Source organism: Dermatophagoides farinae, chromosome 8 (assembly GCF_024713945.1).
Source record: "Dermatophagoides farinae isolate YC_2012a chromosome 8, ASM2471394v1, whole genome shotgun sequence".
Classification (NCBI taxonomy): Eukaryota; Metazoa; Arthropoda; class Arachnida; order Sarcoptiformes; family Pyroglyphidae; genus Dermatophagoides; species Dermatophagoides farinae.
This window is the reverse complement of record NC_134684.1, coordinates 4128746-4150668: the sequence shown is the minus strand read 5'-3', so window position 1 is coordinate 4150668 and position 21923 is coordinate 4128746. Positions and strand designations below refer to the sequence as shown.

Sequence of the window (21923 nt, the reverse complement as noted above, 5' to 3'; positions counted from 1 at the left end):
AATAGTTTTGAATAGTTGTCACAATTCAAAGCCGTATTACGTTCACTGTAGTCACGTTGTTTTTTTTTGCTCATTCTTTCCTTTTCCCTTGGTTCACACGAGTGCACAACACGTTCGACAATGGTATGTTTTTTTTCGTTTTTTGTTCCAAAATTTCAATTTTTATCCAATTTCTTTCTCTAAAATTCTGTTTAGACCAAAGGTACATCATCATTCGGTAAACGACACAATAAGACGCACACATTGTGCCGTCGTTGTGGTCGTAGTTCATACCATATTCAAAAGAAAAAATGTTCTTCATGTGGCTATCCAAATGCCAAAATCCGAAAATGTAAGTTGTTTATTAGTTCGATTTCGATTGAAAATTAAATTTGACATTCATATCATCTCAGACAATTGGAGCGTTAAAGCTAAACGCAGGAAGACTACCGGTACTGGCCGTACTCGTTATTTGAAAATAGTCCATCGAGTATTTCGACGTGGTTTCAAAGGTCTACCAGTGGCTGCAAAAGGAAAAAGTGGTAAATCGGGAGAAAAATCAGCAGCATCGTAGTAGACATTTGAACAAAAAAAAATATTTTGTGAAAAAAATGATTTTTAAAACTTTTTCTGAATAAATATAACATTGACGTAAATTTATTCACCGAGGGGTTAAGAAATTCATTGGTTACAAAGAATATTCCATACACACATCTTTGTTAACAAATATAAAAATGAAAATATATTTCACACGTTCAACGTGCCAGTTGAGCAATCAACGATGCACACATTTCAAAAAATTCCATTATATTATGGTTTTTGTATTGTGCATGACCAGTAAATTCAGTTGTCGATGCCATATTACCGGTCAACGATGATGGCCCGGTAATGACCGAATCCTTATCTTCTTCATCATCATCAGGTAGGGATTTGAAATCCAACAGAAAACTTTTATAATCAACCTGATAAAGTTGTAGGGCCATTTTAAAATATTTGCCATTCGCAGGATTCTTACGACGTGCTCGTACATAGAATTGATTCACCACTTTCCATTCCTTTTCGTTTGAAAAAATTATTAATTTCTGGGATCAAATCAATAAAATAACTTACAAATTCTAAAAGTTTCATGGCACGATATACTTCATTCATAATGTCGATTGGTTTACTTTGAGATCTAATACCTAAATGCCATTTAGCCTTTTTGATTGGTGTTGTTTTATGGTTTTTCTGATCTTGTTGACCAACACTATTCGTACGTTGTCGATTATCGGATGTGATTGCCGATACATTGACACCGGCACCAGACACACCACCACCACTGAGGATTCGTTGCCGTTGTTTAGGAAATGGACTACTTGAATCCAAATATGGTGGCGGACTAGATGACACGTATAAATCTTTTAAATCTAATTTGATTGCTTCATCTTCGATACCCTTATTATCGACGATCAAATGATATGCAATGGCCAATTGATCATGTGCATCACCACTGAGCAATGAATCATGTACTTCTTGTTCAGTAACACCGAATTTTTCACAAACTTCATTTACAGCTTCGATATCAATAAATGATGCATCATTAGCCGTTGGACTTGGAAATAGATAAGCAGCCAAATCTTTTTTGAACCATTCATGCACTTTTATATCTTCAATAGTGGCCCGTTTTATAGGATCCACTTGAATCATTTGGCACAAAAGAGTTACAACCGATTTGTTCAAATAATCTGGTATGAGAAATTGTCCGGCTAAATATTGTTAAACGGTTAAAAATTAGATAAAAGATTAAATAGATAATTTGATAGGTACATTTAATTTTTCGAAACAGTGTTGGCATATGTTCATCATCGAATGGAAGGGTACCACATAAAAGTGCATAAAGGATAACACCACAAGACCAAATATCAACTTCGGGTCCGGCATACAATCTGTAATTGATAACAATTTATTATTTGAAATGGGTTTATGTTTTTTCTTTCATACTCACTTTCCGGCAATAACTTCGGGAGCTGCATAATTTGGTGAACCACAACTGGTACGTAAAAATTCACCATCACGCATCATATTCGAAAGGCCAAAATCGGCTATTTTTACATTTAGATTCTGATCCAATAGAAGATTTTCCGGTTTAAGATCACGATGTACGACCATATGACGATGACAATAATCAACGCCAGAAATGATTTGCTGAAAAAAACGTCGTGCTTCTGATTCTTTCAATTTACCATGTTTTAATATATAATCGAATAATTCTCTTCCGGATACATATTCCATTATCATGAATATATCTGTTGGTGTACTGATCACCTGATAACTGGAATAAACATGTAAAAAAAACATGAATAAAAATTAAAAAATAATGAAAATTTAAATGGTATAACTTACAGTTTGATAATATGTGGATGTCGAAACAATTTAAGATATTGAATTTCACGTCGAATCTTGCCTACAACATCGAGATTTTTAATTTTTTGACGATTCAAAATTTTTACAGCAACTTTATGATCAGTAATCTGATGTGTGGCAACTATAAGCAAAAGAAAAAAATGTTACAGTCAATCAAATCAACAAGAAGAATAATTACTTACTTTTGACTTTACCAAACGATCCGATACCTAAGGTTTCACCCAGAATATAATGGCCAATTTTGACCGATTGACTATGTGGCTGCGGATTATTGATTGCCATTGCAGCTGTTGGTTGTGGTTGAGAATTCTTATCAGCCATTATCTTATAACGACATTGATGTTAAGAATAATGATTATGTTTTGAACAAAATAACACAACGATGATGGATTGACTTGAAAACAGCACATATAGTTAAAACATTAAAACAATAATAATAATATAATAAACTAAATCGAGAGAAGTAACAACGAAAGAATATTAACCACCAAAAACAATCGAACGAATGAATGATGACAATATTGAAATCATCGATAACATTTATCTAAATTCAGCGACATCCAAATAAATCAAAAGGAAAAAAACGATTCAGGTACGATGATGATGAGGGAACAATTTTAGCAACAACTCTGTGTTTTGTATATGAAAACAAATTTATTTTTTACACAGTGGATTACAATCTCCACTTGCATATACTTGAAAAACATGTGAAGTTATTGGTTAAATGTTCTATGCGTTGTTATTCGGATTTTAGCTACATATAAAATGTATGTATGTATGTGTGTGTTTGTGTTTGTATCGACGACGATTCTTGACAAGGACAATGTAGCAAAGAAAAACATAATCACTGCCTTGTCATAGTGATTGTATGTTTAATTGTTGGACTATTATTTTTATTATTATTAACAAAACAAAAATATTTGTTGGTGTTTTTTTTTCTTGAATATTTATCGTTTTTAAATTTTGAGAATTTAACCATTTCATAACACACAACAACATAATACACACCATCGATGCATTGGTATCATCAAGATCATCATTTATTATTTACATATATACAAAAAAGTATCACGACATCTTTTGGTGTTTATGCGCAAATCTAAAACCTAAAATACTAAAATCATTTCTTTCATTTCATCATCATCAGCTATATAATGATTTTTATATGATAACCAAGATGTAAACGTGACTTTTTTGTGTGATATGTGTGTGTGTGTTTTTGAAAAGCAGCCATCTTGATCATAGGCTTCGAATCTTTCATTATATGATTCTGGGACGGAATTTTCTTTAATTAATCATTCAATAGATATTCCGATCGCATTTTTATAGAATTCAATTATGAATTAATAATAACCGGATAACATGAAATCAATTAGTAAGTACAAATGAAAAGAAAGAAAAAAAATTGGGATTAATTGTCCAGTGATTTGTCTTTGACATGTGTAATGTGTAATACAAAACTATGATGGAAACCGGACAAATAAAAACAAAAATTACATAATTATATTGATTTGACAATTTGACATATAGATACTTCGAAATATATTATATCCATTAATATTGTGGCTGCCGACAATTTCTTGCTAAAAAAAATTAAGTTTTGGTATGTGCTTATGAGTATTTCAATTCAAATAAACTTGTAGTTATTGATGAATATATTGGATTAGATTTTTGGATGATCTTGATGATGATGATGGTGATGGTGGTGGTGGCGATGTTGATGTTGATGATGGTGATTTGGTTGATCATTAGTAGTTGATGATGGCAAGGCTGTATCTTCATAATTTTCATTACTAAGATCTTGATAAAAATATTGATGTTCACGACCACTTCCAGTGAGGGCGTGAACGACACCACCACCACTACCAGGATGATTATCCAATTGTTTGAAATTTTTTCGCATTCGTCCAGAAAATAATCGTGCAATTTGTGTAAATTTTTTCTTCGATAATTTGCCCATATTACGTAATCGTTCTTTGAATATGGCATCTGAATCGAGAAAATTACTAGCTTGTGTCGAATCGGATCCGGTCGTACTACTGGAATCGAATATGATTTATTAGTAAGAACAAAATTTAAAAAAAGTAAAAATAATTTACCCATAACTGTATTGGTTATTATCCGATTCCAATGTTGACATGAAATCATGATTCATTCGTAATTCACGAACAAATTCTTCATTTTGAAGAAGAATAGCGAAACGTTCATCTTCCAGATATTGTGCCATTTCAGGATCATCATTCATCAATGTTATTTGACGATTACGTTTATTCTCCTCCATTTTCTAGATCGGGTGTTCAAAGATTTATGACAAGAAATTTAGAAAAAATTGAACAAACCTGTTGCAAAAATGAACTACTCATCATATTGGCATGTTCATTATTGGCATTAAAATTCGTGAGTTTTCGTTGGGTATCATTCAATGTAATACGAAGAAAATCGGCCGATAATTCACCCAGTACGGGTGGTTCCCATCGATATTTATATCGTAATGAATCTTGTGAGATGATTTGATTTTTCAATAATGAACTCGACATGGCAGCATCCGTTTGGTCACCGAGAACAAAATTTAAATCTTTACTATAGGATTTAGGATTCATCATAGCCGATTGTCCATCGTCGATAAAAATGTTGCTATTATAATGCTATATCGATGATAAATCAATCAATCAAATTGATCAAAAAATTGATGGGAAAATTCCCATATGAATATTTGAGAGATACATACATGTTCATTATTTTTATTATTCATGGCTGCCTTATTTCTTTTCTTTTTCTCCTGTGATTCATTATTGATTTGTAATAATTGATCAATAGTTGCATCAACGACACCATTATTGGCACGAAGTATAGCTTCAATAACATCTTCTTCCATATCCGGAAACATGTGTTTAAAATCGGACATTGCTTGATTGAATTCAAGCTGTGTTACACCGGACGAATTTGCTGGATACATTTGTGTATGTTTTTTTCGTTGTTGTTGTTCAAATGACAATTATAGAGTGGAGAAATGGATCCAAATGAGTGATGATTTTTTGGTTGTTTGAAAAGTATGAAGAACAGTGGAGCTATTTATTATTATTAATATAAGATTATTTATAACCGGATTTGATCATTTTGAATGTTGTCGTTGTTCGTGTTGAATACGACGCAGAATTGCAACAACCTCGGGTGAATTCATCAATTTCTAAAATTATTGAAATTTTATTTTTCAGAAAAAATCTATGAATACACAATATACAGACCATTTTCTTTTGATTTAAAATGTCCTTAATTTGTTTGTGCAAATTTGCATCAGAATTTGATTCTAAAACTGTCGAATGACAATCACCAGCAATCAATGTTCCATCCGATGATGATGATGACGATGAATTTTGTTGTTGCGAATAAAATTGATTCGTTTTTTCAGTTGCCGCTGATGATGATGATGATGATGATGATTGAATCATTGATGATGATGATGTTTCATTCGTAATCAATTTATTGTCTGATGATGATGGTGATGAAGTCTTTGGATTCATTCTTGTGAACGAGAAAAAATTTCTACAAACGTTTTTTCTTGTTCAACATAAATATTGGTTAACGATGCAACGGTAATGATAATTATGGCCATACTGATTAATGATGATGATGATGATAGCTGCTATAATATATGTTAGATTAGATTAGATACTTGGATTGGTGATTATCATATCAATGAAATCACAATAAATTGACTAAATTGACATTAATTTAAATGATGATGATGATGATGATGATAATAATAATGTCAACAAAAACAACTCAATAATAATAAAATGTATTGATGTAAATATACAATGAGGGCTAAAGATGGCGCCTCTATCCAATTGATTTTTAAAAAATGTTTGAATTTTCATCATCAATAAAATCATAGTCATCATCATTCTAGATCTGGTGAACATCATCATCATTATTAATCGATTCATTATTATCGGCAATTGAAATTATTATTATTTTTATCTATAATAACAAACTACTTTTTATGTTATTCTGCAATGCTGATGATGATGTTTTTTTGCATCCATTATTTTTTTTTTTTTTTTTGTTGTCCCAAACTAGATACACCTATTTTTCATATATTGCCATAGTAATAATAATAATCGAATCATTTCTGTATATATGGTAACGACGCCCACGTTCATTACATATTGTTGTTGTCAGTCATTCAGTCAGCCATATCATGATCATCGTTATTCATCAATAGATTCGATGTACAAATATACATTCTCAACGACTTAAAAGTGAAATGGTTCATATACATAACAAAAGCTCACGATCGATATTTGAAAACAAAAACCTATATATCACGAAAACATACAATGTGGACACACCTACACACAAACCGAAAAAAGTCATTCATTTTCATATCTTATGTATTCATTAAATGGATGCCATTTTTTTCATACTTGTACTACATGACGACAATCAAAAATTGTTTGATGATTTAGAATCAATTATCTTCATATAACACACATCAACAAAAAAAAAATTGTGAAAAGGACAGGCCCTTAACAAATAGCCGATCAAATATAAAAAAAAATCCCGTTTATCATAGATCGACATGTGACGCCGATTTTGGGCAATTTTATTTTAAAATTTTCATTTCATTATTAATCATGATCAAATGTTATCAAATGATGACCGATAGAAATGTCTTTGGCAACATCTAGAAAAAAGAAAACGTACCTGTTTATTGGCCATATTTCCCATATGTATATTGACTATGTAAATAACGAAATCAAGCAAATGAAAGAAAAAAAAAGACATTTTGTATTACAAACAAATTTAAGATTTAATTGCAACAAAGTCCATCCAATATCCATTGCTACGTAAGATTGTAATTTCAAAAGAAAAACCGAAATCGAATACCGCCAAAAAAAATGATGATTGCGTGTGATGTTTGGTGGTATAGGAACAATCAAATGAGAAAAAAAAACTTCAATAAAATGGCCATCATCATCACATATATATATGAGTAACGAAAATTAGTTCATAGCATGTTTCATCATCTAGATTAGTGATGCGAAAAGAAAAAAAACATTTTTCAAATGGGCGCTTTTAAAAGGGCTTACCATCGGAAAAAGAAAATGTTTTTCAATCAAATTCAAACAAAAAACTGGATAATGATGACAATTTATCTTAATGGTTTATTAGAGTGAATTCCTGGTGATTGTACGGCATACTTTTTATCATCATCATCATCATTACCACATCCTCACCGATTTAGATGTCATCAGAATGGTCAAGTAAGTTGATTTGAATATTTTTTTTTTTCATTCTCCAGAATGAAATGTATGAGAAAAATACACGCAAACACAAACATAAATCCATTTAAAGTTTTCGTCGGTGATTGTTTGGAATTTCAAAATTTGAAAAAAATGGATGTGAAAAAAACATGAATGTGAATATGAGATAATCAAAAAAAAAAAAAAAAAAATCCAACATTACCGATCATTTTATGTGTTTGTTTTTGAATGAAAATAAATAGTTATTATAAATAATAACTATGGTCAAACCATTTTCATTTACCTGACTAGCAATTAAATGCGTCAAAAATTTTTAGTGGTCTTTGTCGAATCTATCGATTGATGTTGTTGTTATTATTACCATCATTATTATGTCTGTTTTTTTTTTGTTTTGGTTTTCAAACGAAAGAAAATTGATCGAATATAGAGAGAGAGAGAGAAAAAAAAAACGGTCACTGAATGAATGATTGACAAAGATTGATGATCGATTTTCTATTGATCCGATCCAATGAATGTTGAATGAATGGTATATATAAATTTCTGAAGATGAAATTTTTTTTTCTTTCGCTTTTCAAATAAATCTTGTGTATAACATTCAATTTTTCCATGGCAATGGATATCGATTGATTCTGTTTTCTTCCTACTAATAATAATTACAATCATGTTGATGGTAAATATGTACCAAATTGATGGAACATGTCAATGGTGTCTTCCATGATGATGCTAAATTTGCCATTTGAGATGAAAAAAAAATTTCGATTAATTAACAATCAATTAATCAATAGAATCCAATAAATTTATATCTAAACGTTCGTGATCGATTCGTTCATGGACATTTTTAATTCAAATTTGAACAAATCTAGCCATTTGTTGATCATCAAGATTTTTGTTTTCTGTATTCATTTACCATTTTGCAGTAAAAAAAAAGAAAGCAGATGATGACCGTAAATTCATTTGTAAGACCTTTAGTTGTTAGTAGTTATCTTGGTCAGTATCTGTAGTTGTTTGTCAAAATATTTGAGCCAACAACAGCTGCTACTAAAGGCTGCATTGAGAAATGGCCGAATTTTTTTTTTCATTTCATTATTATTATTGTGAATATATAAACAAACAGATAATGTCCGTTTTGCATGCCCTTATTGAAATTATCTTCATCTTTGATTTGTTGATTTGATTCGAAAATTCGATTCGAGCCATCATTATTATGGCGATGATGATGATGATGATGACCGATAGAAATTGAATTTTGTTCATTTCTTTAAATCAAGCCTTTTCTGTTGTAAAACACGAATGAAATGAAATGGAAAATGACATAAAAATTCCAATTGAAATTTGTCAAATATGATCTTTCCCCTTTATATTTCATACATAATTTTTTAAGTTGAATTATGTTGACAAATCAGAAAATAATGAAAAAAAATGAATTTTCCAGCAAACAAATGGCAATCAAATTATGATTTTCTCTTTGACAACAATGACGACGAAAAAAAAATTCAATCATCATATAAAGCGATTACGAGAGATAATCGAAATCAAAAATAACTCCGAATAAACTGGAATTACAAACATATGCGTATACGTGTATTGTGTACGCGATTTTGAATTGTTCGACATTTTTGTGTGTGTGTGTGTAACACAAACCGCTAATCAACGAGTTTTGATTGCAACGATGATCGAATGTCACAATCAAAATCAATCAATCAATCAATTGATTGGATTTGGACATGAATTTCTATAACAAACATTGATCAACATGAGGATTATCTCATCTGGGTAGATGTGAAACGAAAATAATCTCCAAAAGATCAATGATTGTAATCGAATCGAGTTTGGATAAAAGAGAGTGGAAAAAAAGAACAATCGTTGCAGATAACCATTATCAAACGACGATGAACGAATACGAAACAAGATAGAAGAAAGAAAAATATTCAAACAACCGACTGGAATGGATCGAATCATCATCCTGACTTCGAAAATAACATCGAACCATTCAACAAACAAACAAACAAGAAAATAGGTGATGGAAAAAAGGCCGAATCGATGATGATGATGATGATGATGAATTCGACGGTTTGGATGATGATGATGATTATTTCAATGATGATCCTTGCAATGTATCCATTGTAGACAGAAAATGCTATATGCACATCATCATTATTATTATGACCTCTACAGTATCAGCCCTTCTCTCAAATGTTGTCTCTTTTGACCAATTCGAATGTTTTACAACAACAGCAACAGAAAAAACCAGAAATTTTTTTCCAAAAAAAAAAAAATACAATTGTTCAACACAATGTCGATGTGTTTGGATTGAATAGACCGGAATACAATGATGATGATGATACCCGGTAATTGTATGGTCATTTCCGAATCATTTTAGTCGATATTTTGGAAAAGAAAATCTAACTTAAACATACAATGGACAAAAAGAAAAGAATTTTAGATTCCAAATGAACAAACATCATCAAGTACAAGTGAAGCTGGATGAAATAAACAAAAATCAATTTCAACATTCAAACAAAAAGTGTTGTCACAATTTAAACTTGTTAACAAGAATGGTCAAGGACAAAATTAATCCCATTGATGGCATATTTCATATTCAAATCATATTTTGACATATACGCTTGCCACATTCATCAATGTGGATAAGCTTTGAGAATGTAACAAAAAAAAATCAAGATTTTATCCACGATCCATTCATTTCACTTTATTTCATTCACTTCAATTCAACATTCATAAAACAAAACCAAATTGTGAATGATAAAAATGACAATTGTTGCACGTATATAATCCATTGATATTTTTATTCAACTTGACCTAATCACGATCAACCTTTGTCCTCAAAACAATTCTCAAATAATAATCAGGTTTTAATTTGTTTATTTCGAACTAGTATTCATATATGAATGTGAGAGAAGAAAATAATGTTGGTTAGTCACATCACAATGACCAACCGGACATGTACCGGACATGTATGTTTAAAACTTTTTTTTAAAAAAACGACGTTATTATTATTGAGAACATACATACATCCATTTAGACAGTAACAAATTACTATTATTATTAATATACAATGGATGTTTGTGGAATCTCTCTCTCTCCTTGTGCATGTGTTTGTTTGTTTGTCAGCCAGTCAATGTGGTATGTGAGTGAGAGATAGAAAAAGATAGACGTGAGTATGTTGTCCATTCACATTTAAAAACCATCATCATCGTGATGGACGAATTGAGATAACAAAGTATTCGATAGATAATACGATGACCGTATCCGGAATAGTAGTAGTATACGATAGCAAGATGTACGATTGAAATGAAATAATGAAACAAACAAAATGGCTACAAGGCGGAGTTGGGAGCCACATTGAGAGAGAAATAAAATAAAAAATGTGAGATATAAAAGAGATTTTTTTCTGTGTGAATAAAGTTTGAGAGACTAAAAAAAAATCCATTGAAGATCCAAGTCATCATTCGATTTCGATTCAGTTTCTTGTTCAGGATCATAATCATCATTCAGTTTGACATCGGCCATACTTTGACATGAAAAATGATTTCCTTTTTTTCTTGTATTGTTTAGACGATAAAAATAAAAATAAAAAAATTACCACCAAGTTCAGTCAAAAGAAAAAGATCCACAGGTCAACATAAAACAACAGGTTGGCCATCTACATTGCCAGCATTTACAGCATTTATTTATTAAATAAGTGAAGGGTTTGTCATTAACTTTTTCTACCTGTTTCGGTTTTTCTACATATTGTATGAGTGTGTGTGTGTGTGGTGTCTTGTGTGACAATTGAAAATCACACTGGCCTATACCTAAACTACTTTGAGGTGACAATTCTGGTTTTATTTCTTTGTTTTTGTTCTTCACTGACGACGACGAGCACGACTACGACAACACAATGGTGGTGGGGTATTGAATTTGTTCAATGTCATTGTGTTGTTGTTGTTGTTGTTTTCGGCATTCCAAATGTTATGTCTGCATCAATTGGACTTTGTCATCATCATTGTTGTCATCTTATCAATGTGATTTCAAACAAAGAATCGTTGTGCAAATTAAATTGTTAATAAATAAATTGACTTATAGATAAAAGTATTTGGTTCAATGCATGCATATATTATTATCAATGTTGATTAGGTAATAAAAAAAACGGAAATCAACACTGTCAAATGAAAGTCATTAATTTCAAGAAATTTCACCATTTTATTGTCTGTCGATTACATTTATGTTAACGTCGCATTGAAAAAAAATTCACCATACTATAAAATACGATCGAAACCCGATTCAGACTTATTTATTTTCTGTACCTGAATCCAATCATTCACTAAACAAAATTATTTTATTTTCGACGACTTCCAAAAAAAATCGGTGACCAAAATCCAATTCATTCACAATCTATGAACCGAACGAAAAAAAAAATGTCCACAAATTGAAATTGTGTAAAGTGCAAGAAATAAATAAATAAAAAAACACAAGTCAATTCAGTTTATTTTCTATAAAAAAAAAATCTTTTCAATTTCAATAACTGTTTCGCCAGCCTGCTCAAAATAACAACCTGTCAATAGCAACAGAAAAAAACAACATGAGAATGTAAGTAAAATTTGAAAAAATTTAAATTTAATTTTCAACAAAATAAAACACCACACGATAAAATGGACAATATAATTATTATTATTGAAAAATGAAATCGAGCGAAAAAAATGTTACGATTTCCCGACACATCACATGGCAAAAAAAAACTTGTTGTTGCTAATTATCTTGCAATATTTGCAAGATGCAACAACAACAACAACAACAATCATCATCGAAATACCGGAACGATAATCACATCATGTTGTTCATTCATCAAATCCACGATGATGATGATGATGATGATCTTTAATTATCTAACCATTTTTAAGATTTAAGAAATGTGATGAACATCATATTGTTAATTGTAATCAACAACAACGACCGACGCTTCTCGATTCATTCATTTATATCCAGTTTTGTCTATTTTTATTTATTATTATCATTAATAACACGAATTTTTCCATGTTGTTCTTGTGTGTGGATGGATGGATAGATAATTATGGCCACAATGGAAAAGAATGTTTATACATCTTGGATTTGTTGTTGTCGTTTCCAATGTTTTCTGATCAACGAATTGGAAATGATTTTCTTGTTGTTCTTATTATCTCTCAAAACGAGATAGGAAGAAGCGTCGAATTTCGATGATGATAGAGATGTTTGGGGTTATCTGTTGATTATATAATGATGATGACCACCGTACATAACCGATTTCGATGATCATGGTGTGTGTGTATGTGTGTGTTAGTTTAAATTGGAATGAAAAAAAAATAAAAAAAAAACAAAACTACATCCTATTAAATGAATTTTTTTCATAAACAAAAAAAAATTATGGAACAGCAATTGTGTTGTTTTAAAAAATATGTTGAAATAAGATGCAATAAATTGACCGATATTGAGGCAATGATAGCCGATGATTAGACGATGCTAATGACCAAGTAAAGATCGTTCGCAGATGTCGTGTCCGGGCTATTTCACCATCATCCGGTTTTTTTTCGAAAAAAAAACAAGCTTATCATAAAATGACCCATTTTGACTTGATTATAATTTCATGATGATAATGCTGGTGATGGTTATGACAAATTGGACATCATCATCTTCATTATTGTAGAAAATTTCAACTCATTTCCGTTCTTGGACTTATTACATTGTCTGGTTTTTATTCTCTCTTTGTCCATTGTCTAACCCTATGTACCGGAACCATACAAACACAAACACACACTCACACACACACAGTTTGTGTAAATACTTTTACTGCTGCTGTTGTTGTTTGGAAGAAAAAAAATCAAATACTTTTATTTTGTTGTTGATGTATTATGAAAATGAAACAAACCTGATGTGTTAATACGTTGACCGAACTCTTACAACAATAGAAATACGGTGGCCAATTTTGTTTTTGTTTTTTTTTTTTTTTTTGGGCGATTCAAAAAACAAAACAAAACAAAATTGTTTTGTTTTTCTTGTATCCATTGTCTGATGTCCACATGTCGTATGAGGGCAAAAAAAAACTTCTTTTTTTTCTCTTTCATAATTCAGTTTGAATAATAATGAAAATCAAATATTGACCATATTGAAAAGGGCCGTTATATTTTGTTTGTTTGTTTGTTTTTTTGTTTTTTTTTTTTTTTTTGAAAAACAACAACATAATTTTTTTTTACAATGATGATGATCAATGATGTTTGATGTTTCATATGCTCAAAAGTATTGAACTATGAAACTATTATTTGGAACAAAATAGGGAAAAAATCCATTGAGCAAAAGGTGTTAATTGTTAATAATATGCAATCCTATTTCAATTGATAATAATGGATTAACTTTTTTAAATTTACGCCTACACTTTGTATGTGCTACAATAGATTTCATTTCATTTGGATATATTGTCAGGTTCAAATATTTAAATTATAATGATAATATAATCCATTTTTCTATTCAATACATAATTATCCTATTAAAAACTTTTGTTTTCTATCCACTATCATATATGCATAGTTATACTACGGAAGAAAAAACGATGATCAAAACATCATCATCATCATCATCTAGCCACCGCCATCACCATCATCACCATAATCATCACTTACAATCATCAAATCAAAATGGTTTTAATTCATCATTCATGATGATGAAATCACCATTGTCACCATCATCGACAGCATCATCGGACACATCATCATCGTCATCGTCATCATCAATTTCAAATTCGATGACAACAAAAACGAAACCAACATTTGAAACTGCACAAAATGGCAACATTTCCCGTGTAAACATACCGATTGTATTCAATAAAAATCGTGGCCATATTTCAATGTATAGATTTATAAATACCAAGGGTAAAAAAATGAATAAAGAAAATGGAATAATGAATGGCCACAATAATAATGGTTATATGCGTAACAATGTTCATCATCATTATTTTGATAATAGTAATGACTATGATGGACTAGTGGCTACAGCAAGGCCACCATCATCAACAGCAGCAGCAAAATATGTGATCAGTAATCATCATTTCTACAAGAAACGTATATCGGCCATTGATAAGATACAAGAAGAATTACGTGAAATGAAATTAAGAGAAGACGAACTTAGGTATGTGTTCTGTTTTGTTTTTATTTTTTGGTTTGGTTAATTATATATAATTACAACATTGTTATTACTGTGTAATCAGTGTTTTTTTAAAAAAAATTTTACATACGTGATTTATGAATTTTCAAATTGATTTTTATTTGTTCATTTTCTGTTACACTTGATAGATGTCAACGTATTCGTGTTGGTGTTTCATATCCAAATCTAAATTCAATTTGTGACGATGATTTCACCAGTAGTGATGATCAAGCAATTGAATCAAGTGAAGAAAATAAAGATTCATTCCATAGCCGTTGTAGTAGTAATCCGGATTTATTGAATGTAATGAATGGTGGCATGTCTTCATCGCCATCATCATCATCATCATCATCATCATATACGATTGCTATTGTTGATATAGAGAACACTATATCATCAACAACAACATTGGCATCGGATACATCTGATTCGATCAATGATTGTGTAAGTTTTTATTGGTTATTTTTTTTTGACCATTTGTTTGATTGTAAAGATTTCATTTGACCGTAATCATTGATGCTAACTTGTAAATTTTTTTTTCTTTTGAATTAATCGATATTTTTTCCGATATTCCAAAAATAGGGATTGAAAATTGGCGGACCACGTCGTAAAATACCATTGATTGCAATTTGGGAACAAAAAATACAACAGATTAATGAATGCCAAAATGGTGATACATCATCAACAGCAAAAACGACAACCAATAATGATGTCAAAAATGACAACAACGACAAGATTAATGGTTCAAATTAATAATCGATGCTAATTTGATTGAACAAATCAAAATCAAATCATTATCATTAACAATCGATTTATAATCAATATTTGATAGCCTAAAGCCATTGATCAATTTTTAAATCTTATCGTTCGCAAATCGAATAACTTGAATAATTGAACAAAAAAAAATATCTGTCTTAAACACTATGATTGATCCGTATATTTTTTTTTTCGTTCATGTCAAATCATTCGCACTTCCATTATCATTATGATAAATTCAACAAGTTTTTTTTTGCTGTAAATTTTAGAAACTTGTTAATTTCGTTGTTCTTGTTTTTTTTTTGCCTCTTTTCTACCGTTTTATTTATTCGTTTTTGGTTGTTTATGGCATGAAGAAAATAATTTTCATCATTCATCGCCAATCATCGCCTTAATTGTAAGGTGTTTGGTTTATATTACTGAATAGACATGACCTGAATCTAATTTGTTTTTTTTGTTTGTTTGTTTGTAAATAACAGCCTCTGTTTTTGTCATAATCATCACACACACACAAACATGCACACTTTTGGATAGATTGATGTTGATGAAAGGATTTTTGTATGCAAACATTCATATGACATATAACTATAGTGAAGAAAAACCAGGACAATAATTTTTGAATACAAAATATCCACATGAAAAGATTTATCATCAACGAATGTAAAATAACTTTTGAATTGTCATTGTTTCAAGAATAGATTCTTTTTTTTTGAAATGGATTTCAGAATTTTTCTATTCTCTCACTTTTGGATTATTATATTTGAATATATGTACGGATCATAAAGTATGTTTTAATTTGATAATAATATTTCTTTATTATTGGAATTTTTTTTTTCTTCTCGTAATCTCCATTGTTATCACTTTGCTTTGTATTTGAATTTTTTTTTTACATTTTATTTGCATCATAAAACAAATGATGAATGATGTGTAATTAAATTTATTTTACCTGCTCCTCCTGTTTTAACCATCAATGGTAACCCGTTTGTTGACATATACGAAACAGATCATTTTGGACAATTTAAATCTGAATTTTCAAGTTCGTAGGCGAGGTTTTTATGTTTTGTTTCAAATTTATTAAGATCTAGTTTATTTCTTTAATTATGTTCACCACAGAAGACATAAAATTTCAGATAATGTGATGAAAAAAAAACGGAAACAAAACAATGAGAGATTAACATTTAAGAATGGATTAAGGTTAACAAACAGAAAAAAATGTGGACAAAAATAATTGTTACTTTTTTTTGGAAAATTATTATGAATATGAAGGTAGTTTTGTGTTGTGAATCAGAATCAAGTTGAAACATTTTCAACTGTGACCATTATTGTAATTGTTATTGGTATCGATATCATTGGCCAGTTGTAATGATTTTCGTTCCGGATTATTGGCCATTTTTCCATTTTTCGTTGAACGAATATCCGATGATGATGGCGTCATCATCATCATCATCATCATTGTTTGATTATTAGTTTTACGTATACCACCATTATTGTTACGGCTTGAACATGATGTATGTGTTGATTGTATCGATGATTTATGACTATTATTATTATTGTTATTGTTATTATTATGAAACCAATGATTGATTTTCATACGTAGCTGTCGTTTTCTATTGTTCATCAATTTAATTTGATTCAAATAATCTCCTTGTGTTAATGTTGTTGTACTATTTTCATTATCATTATCCGCCATAATAATATTGTTATTGTTTTCCATTTCAGATGATATAGAAAAACAGGAACCATTTTGGCCAGATATCTTATTTGTATTTGTATTTGTATTGTGATTAAAGTTATTTTCATCTATGGAATTATTGATGGCCGTTGATGTTGTCACTGAATTATTAAGATCCGGTTGAACATTTAATAATTGGCATTTGACTATTGTAATGATTGTTGGATTATCATTATTGTTGGAATCATCATTATTTTTATTGCTATTGATCATCATATCATCATCATCATCATCATTGTTCATAATAAATGTTTCTTGTCTTGTACTTGCTGATTGACCGGTTCGTTGCGGTCTTCCTGTTTGTATTGTTCGCTGTTGTTTGATATTATTCAAATCCAAATGCAGATGTTGATGTTGAATTAATGTTTGTTGTATATGATGATTCCATAGAAAGTTCTGTTTACTGTCAAAACAAGGAAAAACAATGAAAAAAAGGCATATGTCAACGATGATTTATGTAAATATTTGCGATAAAGGCAAAAAAATTAACTTACAGTTTGAGCCATTTTTGTTGATAACCAACTATTGAACCTGGACGACAAATTCGAATCCAAGCAATAGCTTCTAGAGCTGTAAAATGCCAATGTTTCATCAGATAACAGGCGATCATTGTTCCGGTACGGCCAAGACCAGCTAATAATGTTAGATAATGTCCGGTAATGTCAATGTGTCAACATGATTAAAAAAAATCAAACAAATAAACAAACCTTTGCAATGTACAGCCATCGCGCCGGGATTTGTTTCGGCAATGTGAAGAAATTCATCAACAATATGATCACCGGGTACACCACCATCAATAAATATAAGATTATAATGTTGGAAGCCTTTATCGGTGAACACTTTCGGATCATAACGACTTTTATTTAATCGTATTATGGTTGTTATATTATTTTTACGAAAAAAATTTATATACAATTTTACATAATGATTTGTTGAATGATCAGAATATGTTTGTGGATCACAGAATGCAATAAATTTTCCGGGTACAATCCAATTCAGATCACCATTTTCCACTTTTTCATAGAATAGATATTCATTTAGATTGAATTTCTCCATGTTTAGTATTTCAGTTATCGCTGCCTATTGATTAATTGAATGATTTGTAAGAAAAAAAACATGAATAAATTAACAAAAACAATAACGTAGAAATTTGAATACAATCTACATAATATTACTACACTAGGAACTGACCTTATAAATAGCATTAAAACAATCTTCCAGATATAGATAATATTCACTAGTATCGAAACCGGCATCAACAAATGCGGCAAATGTTTTATATGCAACATAACTGATACTCAATTGTTTAAGACGTGCCATTACATCATCCGGTAGTAGGTGATGATAAATGATCTGGACGAAAAAAAAGAGAATAGAATTGAAATTCGAATTTTCATTCAAATTAATCATTAAATGGGGATTTTTTTTCGGACATAAACAGCAAACAAAATGAATGAAGAAAACAAAAGTGAAATTTATGAGTAGGTGACATAAAAATCCGAAAAAAAATTTGAATAAATTTTGAAATCATATACACAATCACTTACACAATATGATCCAATCAAATAAGCTGCATTGACTCGTTTGAATCGGTTGGTGGTTGTCAAATGAATGATCGTTTTGTTTCGCTGATGAAATCCGATTTAAAAAAAAACGTGATGAGAAAAACAAAAACATTTTTCGTTGGCAGAAAAGATCTCTTACCTGTAAATGAGAGTTTATTTTTTTACAATATCTATATAACATTGCCAAATTCAATGGACCAAAATCATGATTGAATCTATTTGTATATGATATGAATGTATTTATTAGAAAAAAAATTATCGGAATGAGATCCAATTATACAAACTTACGGTGTATAGAGAAGCTCTTTATCAAAATGTAGAAAACATACGATCGAATCGGATTTTTTTAGGAATAAATTCAAATTCACTTCGGATACGGTGGCAAAATATAAACGATTGGTAAGAAATTCGGTAAAATGTAATGACCGTTCTTTCACCATTTCCAAAAGGGTTGTTGGAAAATTCTTCGATGGTGATCGAAATGTCATCGAATGACGAGACATTTGACGTGCTGCGGATGATGATGATGACGATGCTGATATGGACATGATTATTATCTAGTCATTAATTAATTATCTTGGAATGATATTTTTGGCAACAAACAATCAAAAAAAAAACCAAAACATAGACACGCCTAAGAATATGTCAATAATGTTATTTACTCCTTAAAACCGCTATATCTCGCATGAATATATGGACTCCATATTGCAGCTACTGTCCTTAATTTGTTTACAATGGAACCAACTAACGCTCCTACTGATGAATCGAATCAGCAGAATATCAATAACAATGACGACGCCTGTACAGAATTTGTCCTTTTTTTCGCTTTTGATTTATGAATTGAAGTCAAATGAGAATACAAACCATATAGGAATTTCAAATCATCCATTGATCAACTCATGATTCGATCTACATTAAACAGGATATATATCTATATCTAACGACCGCTCTGTGTGTATGATATAGCAAATCGATTCTATTGCAATTCAAATTCACTTTAAATGTTGAACAGCCATTAGACTTGTGTTTGTCAGAATGAAAAAGAATACATCTATTTTTAGTTCAAACATTTTTATTCAACAAACGCACACAGATTCAAAAGAATATTCACATCAAAATGATAACAGTTTTTTCTTGGCTATTTTATTCTGAATAAAGATAAGAGATATAAATAATGTCCTGGACTAAATCACACAAAGACAGAATAATATTTACAATATAAGGAAAAGAAAATTTTGTTTTGTATTTAAATATAGAATCATTGATTGAAATCATTATAATCATTCATCAACAGCACCCAGAATCAGGCCCTTTGATTTTGGATTTTCGAAACGATCCGGTGTGCTAATCGACATAACGGCTCTTAGTCCACAATAAAGTATCAGGATCAATAATAGACAAACAAGTAGACTAGATATGACAGGTAATGTAAACCATACGGCACAATCATAACTTTCTTCAAACAAATTCAGACTTTTAGTCCTTACAAATGGCTGTATTTGAAATCGATTGAATACAATTTCGGCATATTCACCACCAGGAACTGAAAGAGAAAAAAAAGATTGATATAATGAAATTTATTAGAACGAGTGCCACTTACCAAAAGTATTGTTCTTTGCTAATCGATATGTCTTTTTCGAACAACTATAAGAGAACCCATCTTCGTTGTTGGCCGTAAAATTACGATTTGACCATTCATTTGAATCACCATCATTTTCAGTAACTTCGATCGATTTGATTCCCCACCACATTCTACATCAAATTTGTGTGAAATTATTAATTTGAAAACTTGAATTTTTATACATACGTTCGAGCGCGATTGAACTTTATTGTGACTTTAAAATTTTTAGGCGTTTCATTGGCCATTGTGAATTCAATGGATTCGGCTCGAGTTTCGGTTTTTGATTTATCTGAGCAGCTACCATTCGAAACTTCAAACTTGGTGAATTCATACTTTTCGGGTTTCTGATCTTTTTCACCATAGCTGACAATGTCAATTTTGGATACATACATATATGCACATGGTTCATTTTTATTGGGAAATTTCAATACTTTAGCAGCAACATCAGTTGCACGGCGAACACGTATTTTTGGCTGATTTAATTCATCAAAAACGGTATTTTTTTCACCGGTCAACATGAATATTGTTGGCTCGGTTTGATTGAATTGTTCAACATATGAACGAATAATTGGTTCGTTTTGTTCCAATGTATCTTCGGGTAATGGTACTAATGTGTCGAATTTGGAATTATAAAATTGCGATTCATATGTTGAATAAGGAAAAAACATCTATAATGTAAAATAAAATCGGTTATTATAAATCCAAATGGTGGTAAAAATAGACATACCGCATCGTTTTCTTCGAATAATCTAGACAAATATGGTAGACTACTTTGCGAGAATTGTTCTACATTAATATCTTTCTGAATGAATGCCACTTTACGAGCACGTCCACTATCCGGATACATTTGTAACAAATCTTCGGGATAAACCTCATCGATTAATGATTGTGGTGGTGAGGACAATTGACCACCATCATCAACACTATTCATTGACCATAATATGAGCGGAACTTTTGGTTCATTATTATTACAATGAATAAATGTAAGGCAAAATATTGCCGTGATGAGTGTAAACAATGGAATGTGATTGTTTATCATCAACATGATTGAATATTCTACTTTCGAAATGATTAAATTCACATCGGGATGATTATCAAATTTTATAAGAGAAAAACAAACAATCAATTCACTCACAAACGCCCAATACGAGAACACGCAAATGCCAAAACAGCTGTCGGCCAATGATAATTCCATTCAATGATGAATGGATTGCCATCTGTTGGCACGTATTTACATTTTCTTCAATTTTGTCATAGATTTAATTAAATGTTAATAAAAAAAAAATTCAATTCTTTAAAAATGATCGAATGAAATCGGCCATCTAATTGAATCTGAACATTCAATATAATTATCCCAATGGATTGAAGAAGAAATGATCGACCTTGAAAGGTGAACCTTTTTGACCCAATAAGAATTACAGGGTCTACGTGAT

General features: G+C 30.5%; 6 protein-coding genes across 11 annotated transcripts; 2 read left to right on the top strand and 4 right to left on the bottom strand.

The window, feature by feature from the left end:
• Window positions 1–5: 5 nt before the first annotated feature.
• Window positions 6–639, top strand: LOC124496003 (large ribosomal subunit protein eL37). Its single transcript, XM_047059460.2, has 3 exons — window positions 6–123; window positions 196–331; window positions 393–639. The coding sequence occupies exons 1-3, from the start codon at window positions 121–123 to the stop codon at window positions 551–553; spliced, it is 300 nt and encodes a 99-aa protein (XP_046915416.1). The 5' UTR covers window positions 6–120; the 3' UTR covers window positions 554–639.
• AMPKalpha (AMP-activated protein kinase alpha subunit) lies at window positions 605–3424 on the bottom strand. The gene is made up of 6 exons (XM_047059454.2): window positions 2565–3424; window positions 2362–2503; window positions 1964–2290; window positions 1786–1904; window positions 1090–1724; window positions 605–1034 (listed from the first exon to the last, which is right to left on the bottom strand). The coding sequence occupies exons 1-6, from the start codon at window positions 2701–2703 to the stop codon at window positions 735–737; spliced, it is 1662 nt and encodes a 553-aa protein (XP_046915410.1). The 5' UTR covers window positions 2704–3424; the 3' UTR covers window positions 605–734.
• On the top strand, window positions 3240–16523 carry LOC124495655 (mitotic spindle positioning protein meduse). Of its 4 annotated transcripts, none has more exons than XM_075733322.1 (5): window positions 3240–3757; window positions 12092–12236; window positions 14205–14801; window positions 14966–15260; window positions 15399–16523. In XM_075733322.1, the coding sequence occupies exons 2-5, from the start codon at window positions 12229–12231 to the stop codon at window positions 15567–15569; spliced, it is 1071 nt and encodes a 356-aa protein (XP_075589437.1). In that variant the 5' UTR covers window positions 3240–3757; window positions 12092–12228; the 3' UTR covers window positions 15570–16523. The 4 variants fall into 4 exon arrangements, 3 of the variants coding, with proteins under 3 accessions (XP_075589437.1, XP_075589438.1, XP_075589436.1); XR_012832376.1 differs by lacking the exon at window positions 3240–3757 and having other exon boundaries at window positions 11129–12236; window positions 15399–15969; window positions 16052–16523; XM_075733323.1 differs by lacking the exons at window positions 3240–3757; window positions 12092–12236 and adding an exon at window positions 7272–7649.
• Window positions 3654–6202, bottom strand: LOC124496001 (CUE domain-containing protein 1). Of its 2 annotated transcripts, none has more exons than XM_047059457.2 (5): window positions 5628–6202; window positions 5111–5569; window positions 4722–5027; window positions 4482–4666; window positions 3654–4421 (listed from the first exon to the last, which is right to left on the bottom strand). In XM_047059457.2, the coding sequence occupies exons 2-5, from the start codon at window positions 5336–5338 to the stop codon at window positions 4046–4048; spliced, it is 1095 nt and encodes a 364-aa protein (XP_046915413.2). In that variant the 5' UTR covers window positions 5339–5569; window positions 5628–6202; the 3' UTR covers window positions 3654–4045. The 2 variants fall into 2 exon arrangements, with proteins under 2 accessions (XP_046915413.2, XP_046915414.2); XM_047059458.2 differs by having other exon boundaries at window positions 3654–4418; window positions 5628–6194.
• A 99-nt stretch (window positions 16524–16622) lies between the features above and the next one.
• On the bottom strand, window positions 16623–19604 carry LOC124496106 (dual specificity protein phosphatase CDC14AB). 2 transcript variants are annotated; one of them, XM_075733319.1, is made up of 7 exons: window positions 19158–19604; window positions 19009–19084; window positions 18852–18932; window positions 18492–18657; window positions 18012–18380; window positions 17799–17937; window positions 16623–17707 (listed from the first exon to the last, which is right to left on the bottom strand). In XM_075733319.1, the coding sequence occupies exons 1-7, from the start codon at window positions 19415–19417 to the stop codon at window positions 16879–16881; spliced, it is 1920 nt and encodes a 639-aa protein (XP_075589434.1). In that variant the 5' UTR covers window positions 19418–19604; the 3' UTR covers window positions 16623–16878. The 2 variants fall into 2 exon arrangements, with proteins under 2 accessions (XP_075589434.1, XP_046915531.2); XM_047059575.2 differs by having other exon boundaries at window positions 18012–18384; window positions 18496–18657.
• Window positions 19605–19990: 386 nt separating this feature from the next.
• Window positions 19991–21650, bottom strand: LOC124496108 (uncharacterized). The gene is given in 5 exon segments (XM_047059578.2): window positions 19991–20412; window positions 20470–20625; window positions 20628–20669; window positions 20672–21158; window positions 21218–21650. Coding segments are annotated over 5 exon segments (1266 nt in total). The 5' UTR covers window positions 21536–21650; the 3' UTR covers window positions 19991–20149.
• Between the last annotated feature and the right edge of the window lie 273 nt (window positions 21651–21923).

Bases quoted from the DNA above. Each gene is read 5' to 3' on its own strand.
- LOC124496003 (XM_047059460.2), top strand. The intron at 332-392 runs GTAAGTTGTTTA...ATATCATCTCAG, and splicing joins AAATGCCAAAATCCGAAAAT to ACAATTGGAGCGTTAAAGCT.
- AMPKalpha (XM_047059454.2), bottom strand. From the start codon at position 2,703: ATGGCTGATAAGAATTCTCAACCACAACCAACAGCTGCAATGGCAATC. The intron at 2,291-2,361 runs GTAAGTTATACC...TGTTTATTCCAG, and splicing joins CATCCACATATTATCAAACT to TTATCAGGTGATCAGTACAC. The intron at 1,035-1,089 runs GTAAGTTATTTT...TCAAACGAAAAG, and splicing joins CCATGAAACTTTTAGAATTT to GAATGGAAAGTGGTGAATCA.
- LOC124496001 (XM_047059457.2), bottom strand. From the start codon at position 5,338: ATGTATCCAGCAAATTCGTCCGGTGTAACACAGCTTGAATTCAATCAA. The intron at 5,028-5,110 runs GTATGTATCTCT...TCATCGATATAG, and splicing joins ATAATAAAAATAATGAACAT to CATTATAATAGCAACATTTT. The intron at 4,667-4,721 runs GTTTGTTCAATT...CACCCGATCTAG, and splicing joins GTAGTTCATTTTTGCAACAG to AAAATGGAGGAGAATAAACG.
- LOC124495655 (XM_075733322.1), top strand. The intron at 14,802-14,965 runs GTATGTGTTCTG...TACACTTGATAG, and splicing joins TTAAGAGAAGACGAACTTAG to ATGTCAACGTATTCGTGTTG. The intron at 15,261-15,398 runs GTAAGTTTTTAT...TTCCAAAAATAG, and splicing joins CTGATTCGATCAATGATTGT to GGATTGAAAATTGGCGGACC.
- LOC124496106 (XM_075733319.1), bottom strand. From the start codon at position 19,417: ATGTCCATATCAGCATCGTCATCATCATCATCCGCAGCACGTCAAATG. The intron at 18,658-18,851 runs GTAAGTGATTGT...TTTTTCGTCCAG, and splicing joins ATTTGATTGGATCATATTGT to ATCATTTATCATCACCTACT. The intron at 17,708-17,798 runs GTAAGTTAATTT...TTGTTTTGACAG, and splicing joins CAACAAAAATGGCTCAAACT to TAAACAGAACTTTCTATGGA.